The sequence below is a fragment of the Monoraphidium neglectum genome (assembly GCF_000611645.1).
Source record: "Monoraphidium neglectum strain SAG 48.87 unplaced genomic scaffold scaffold01669, whole genome shotgun sequence".
NCBI classification, from domain to species: Eukaryota; Viridiplantae; Chlorophyta; class Chlorophyceae; order Sphaeropleales; family Selenastraceae; genus Monoraphidium; species Monoraphidium neglectum.
In genome coordinates, this window is record NW_014011959.1 from 8766 (window position 1) to 13741 (window position 4976).

A 4976-nucleotide genomic window follows, 5' to 3' on the forward strand; every position below is an offset into this window, starting at 1 on the left:
GTCAGGAGGGGGGGCCGGGTGTGCTGAGGAGTGGGGGCGCGTCGGACCGCGATTTGAGGCGAGTGCTTGCGCGCTGCGATGCGAGCAGGCTGGTGGGGGGTTGCAGGAAGGGGGAAGGGGGTGCAAGGAAGCCGAGCATTCCATGAAGGGGCTGGGTCTGCGGGACACTGATGCGGGGCAGCTGTGGGGGAGCTGCCTCGAGCTGGGCCGCGCAGGTGGCACAGCCACACACACAGCGGTGACCGCCGCCCGAGGGCTGGTGCGGGCCGTGTCGCACCTTACAAGTGGCAACACTGAGTCCGGGCGGAAGCGCTGCTGCTGGTGCTGCGGCTGCGGCTGCAGCGGCAGAGAGCCGGCGGCGTTGAGGCCATAGACCGTCACACCGCGCGCCGCAAGCGCTGCCGCTGCAAGCGCCCCTGGCTGCTCGTCGCCCATTTCCTGTAAAGAAGCGGCCAATACAATGCTGCGACGCCGATGACGCATGGGTATGGCGCATATTGAGCCATTGCACGCTTGCTGCTGCGTGATCACTGCTGGCCGCTGCGCTCTGGCCCCCGAGGTGGCAGCACTTGTCTTTTTCATCATCGAGCTCATATGCTCCAAGAAACCGCAGGCAGCGGAGCAAGGTTGAGTGGTGGTGAACTGGTGATTTCGGCGGCAACGGCCCGCTTTGCCGCTGTATAGACAACAAACTTATGCGAGCGATAAAGTCGCGATTGTAATAATGCAACGCACTGATGGCATCGTGCACAGCCAACGATAAACTCGGCGCAGAAGACGCGTGGCATGAGTCGGCGCTGCGAGGTCAGCGTGCTGAAACTCGACAAGCGGTGATGACAGCATTGGCACTATCAGCGGTGTGAAAAAATGCCAGAAGTGATCTTTGCTTAACACCTCTCATATGCTCTGGCGCTGCGGCTCATATTTGGTTGGGCGTGAGACATTGTGGGCGCGATGCGCGGACGCGCTGGGTCCTGGGAACTGCAGCATGCAGCGCAACCACACGGCACACATGCAATGCTGAATGTGGCAGCCTCATGATGGTTTAAAAGTGGCTTACACTAGTCAGACAGAAAGGCATACTTGCCACCGCTTGCAAGCTCGGACGTAATTACACATGTCAGGAGAAGCGCACACGCGCGTGCCCTGAGGTGTCTGGCGGTTACCTCTGGTGTTGCAACCTCGAATGACTAAGCAAAGGCAGCGGCACCTGCGCAGACTGCGGCAGGCGGCGCAGCCTCGCAATAGCAAGGCCTCTGCGGCGCCGCACAAGCCAAGTGCGATGCCTCACTGCATCTCACAATATTGTTGCCTGCCAGCAGCTCGTGCGCATAAACCACATGGGTGACACACACATGGATGACCATGAATGCTAACGAGAACGTAGGCCTGCGAGTCTCCGAGAGCCCCACGCCACGCCAGCTGTAATAGCCTGCAGCAGAGGCTACCTCCCGGGCTTGGTATGATCGGGCACGCGCCTCGCCCCCGGCGTGTGATGACTTGACTGTCACGGTTGGTCGACCAGCGCAGGCGCGACCGCACTTGCTGCGCATGCGCACTCCGCACTGTTAATGGATTAATACAATGGATGCTATGATACCGATGGGCCGTGTCGCCTGCGATGCCATCATTTGCTGAGCTGGAGTCCTTGCGACACTTCAGAAAGCCCCCATGTGTGGCGGGTGGGTGTGCCCTTGCCAACCCCAAAGCCCGCGCCGTAGACCACACGCACCACAATAACACAACAAAAATGCACCGCGCAGCTTGATGCATCGGGATGCAGCGCGTCCAGAGCACAGAGCCGTCAGACCTTGAAGCCTGTGTCGTTGACTGATCTGATCTTGGCGTGCAGCGCGCTCGCGTCAGATTGCAGGCGCCGCACCTCGCCCTCCTGCCGCGCCATCTCGTCCTGCGTGTACGCGGTTTACATTACGGTCGCGTGCGGTGTGTGTGTGTGTGTGTGCTTGTATGTGTGTATGTGTGAGAGTGTGTGTGTGTGAGTGCGCGCTCGCGCGCATGCGTGCGTGCGTGCATGCGTGCCTGCGTGCGTGCCTGCGTGCGAGAATGCGCGGGCGGGCGAGCTCTGACGCACACAACAGACTTTAGGCGAACTTTAAGCTTCTCAGCTTTCGTAATACACAGCTTACCCGCCGGCTTGCAATTTCTGGAGAGGGGAGCCGTTGGGGTGGCTAGCGCCCCTAAGCAACCCGCCCGGACCTCTTTTAGGCCGCAGCTGCACCAGGCATTCGCCCCTGCACACACTCTTCAGGTTGGTGCCGCCCGCTTGGCAGCAGCCCCTGCCCCCACAAAGATGCGCACGTGCCTCAAGCATGTAAGAATCGCACCTTCATAACCAGCGCCCCCCGCCTGATCTGGTGCAGCCCCCGCGAGATCTGATCTAAGATCTGATCCTGCGCCACCGTCTCCGCATCAATGGCACCTGCCTCCTCAGCAAAGCCAGCCTTGGCCAGCCCTGAGACGTCGACCGTCGGGCAGCTGCTGCTGGCCGGGCCCTGTCCATCCCCGCAAGCCGCAGCCGACGGTGCGTGGACCGCAGGCGGCGTGCGGCCAGGGTTAGCGCCACGCTCCTTGCTGCAGGGCTGCGCAGCCGCCGCCGCCGCGGCGCCACCGGTGGTTGTGGCCGCCCTGCGAGCCGCATATGTGGGCGTGTCAGCAGCGACGCGTGCAGCACCGTGGGGCGAAACCACCCTCCCTCCCTCCCTCCGCCAAATCACTGACAAAACACAGTAGGGAGACTGTAGTTGGCTGTGTCTGCGCAGCAGAATTTGAAGCAGTTTTCACGCCAGCTTGGCGTGCAGCAAAGCTCACTCAGCCACGCAGGCCCGCCCCCGTGGGCGCGCGCGCGCCCCCACCCGCGCCGCCAGTGGAAGTCGTCCGTGCGCCGCTCCGGCTCCGTGAAGCGCGCGCAGCAGAAGGAGGCGCAGCATGAGCGCCGCATGAAGGCGAGGGCGCGCTGGGAGTAGGTGACGTCAGCGCCGATCTGTCGGGTTGCATGTTGTGTTTGGCCACGTGAATGCCGGAGGCGCGCCGTCTGAGCGCGAGTGGAGGGGGGCAGCAAAGCAGAGGACCGCCCGCCATGGCCGCAAGTTTTTTTTACTGGCGCGGCGGCGCGACAGCGTGGCGCGCAGCCTGGCGGCCGCTTGTCGATAGGTTGCCTCTTATTCCGGCAGCTCCATCAACAGGATTTAGCATGCACAGAGCCCGAGTGCGTGGCGGGCGCGCTGTGCCGCCGCCAACGCGCACTTTGTCCATCCCGGCTGTGATCCGCTCCATTTGGTACCCCTGGTCTCGCAGCGCCGCCGCGGTCGAGGCCGCCAGGTCCGAGGCCTGCTCCATGGCGCGCAGCGCGCGCTGCGCCGACGCGGTCGTGTCCTTGTGCTGCTGCGCGGCCTGCTGAAGAATATGCTTGCTGTCTACGCATTTGAGGTCCCCTTTTTGGAGGTCGCCCTTCATCTCCATCAGGCTGGGGCGACTGTGTTCCTGGGCAAAGAGCTCCGCCCGTGGCCCCTCTCCGAGAGGAACACTGACGCCATATTTCATGCGTGTGCGATGATTTTGGGCCATTTTAAGTGGAAAGGAAGGGGACAAGTGGTCGAGTGCAGTGTGAGAGGCGGGGAGTTGCGTGAAGAGGCAGCAGGATTTTGATGTTTATTGAGATAAACTTGGCTCTATAATACGTATTAGCATTTATTGTGCACATGAAGCCACGATGGCCTCGTTTTGCGCCGGCGGGTTCAGAAAAGAACCGTTGATTTAGGAGTCAGAAGCCTGTCCATGAGGGAGGGCCTAAATAGCAGGCAGAGGGCCTAAATAGCAGGCAGATCGTCATAAATATCGGATTCAAGAGGTGCGGTGCCACGCGATTTCAAGCCACGCGTTGCCACCCAATTTGCGTTCTGCAGTGGTGCTTTCCCCGGCGCATGCCTGCTGGTGAGCCCAGTCCGGTCCACGGGGACGCAGCAGCGGCAGCCGATGGACCGTGGCGCACGCGCACGCCGAGGGACGGCACGCAGGTGGCACGCACCCCGCGCAGGGACAGTCATGCCGGGCAGCCCAGACCCTAGGTGTGCGCCGCCCTGGCTGGGGAGCCAGTGGCGGCGCGCGCTGCCGTCTCGTACTCTGCTATCAGGTTCATTTACAGCGGGGGCGAGCGCAAGCCTGTTTGCACGCACGCACAAGGGCAGACGGCCCTGCCCGCCCGAAAAGCCGCGTGAAACCGCGATCGCAGCGCGCACACAAGAAGCCGGTGCCGCTGGATTACAAACACACGAGTACAGAAACGCAATCAAACGCCGGGCTGCCGCCCTGGCTTCATGCAAGGTGAGCATCCCGCAAAACCCAAGCCGGGCTCAAGTGTTGGGGTGCGCGTGTGCGTGCATACATGCAGGTCTGGGGTCTGCTGGTCAAAGTCAAAGTTCGAGGTGCGAGCAAAGTGTCGGCGCGCTGCTTGCGGGCGCGCGGCAGGAACGCGCGTGGGCGGCAGCGAGGTCGCGGGGAGGGAGGACGGGGGCCCGGCAGCGCGCGTCTCCGCCGCGGCCGCCGCGCTCGAACGGCGCAGCGCATGCCTGCGGCCGCCCCAGCCGGTGGCGAGGGAGCCACATAAACATCATTGGGCCCGGCCATCGGGGAAGAATGGGGGGGGGGGGGTGTGGTCGCGGGAGGCTTCGCCGGGGGGCATTCGCACTCGCCCCCACCGCGTCGCGCGGCACCCGCGGGCCCCCCGCGGCCGGCCGCGCGGCGGCTGCGGCCCCCACGGGCGCAGTCACGGCCAGGGCGCGGGGCGCGGGGCCGGGGGTCTGCCCCTTTGAATCCTTGCGGCCGCGTCATGCTGCGTCTGCGGGCTCTTCGTAGCCCTCCAGGTCGAATGTGAAGGTGCGGCTGCAGCACTGGTCGGCGTCCCTGGTCACACCCACCAGGGCGTCGGCCTTTGGGGGGTGGGTGCCGAGAGGGGGGGG

General features: G+C 63.8%; 2 protein-coding genes across 2 annotated transcripts in view; both read right to left on the minus strand.

The window, feature by feature from the left end:
* MNEG_8665 (hypothetical protein) overlaps positions 1 to 435 on the minus strand; it is a gene marked incomplete at both ends in the record, with an annotated part of 1853 nt that extends 1418 nt beyond the window's left edge. Inside the window, one exon of the mRNA XM_014042864.1 lies at positions 278 to 435. Coding sequence (XP_013898318.1) covers positions 278 to 435 — 158 coding nt within the window. The remainder of the gene's footprint in view (positions 1 to 277) is intronic.
* Positions 436 to 1804: 1369 nt separating this feature from the next.
* MNEG_8666 (hypothetical protein) lies at positions 1805 to 3561 on the minus strand (the record flags this gene model as incomplete). Its single annotated transcript, XM_014042865.1, has 4 exons — positions 1805 to 1909; positions 2346 to 2646; positions 2874 to 3001; positions 3265 to 3561. 4 exons carry the CDS (start codon positions 3559 to 3561, stop codon positions 1805 to 1807), a joined length of 831 nt encoding a protein of 276 aa, XP_013898319.1.
* Positions 3562 to 4976: the final 1415 nt, after the last annotated feature.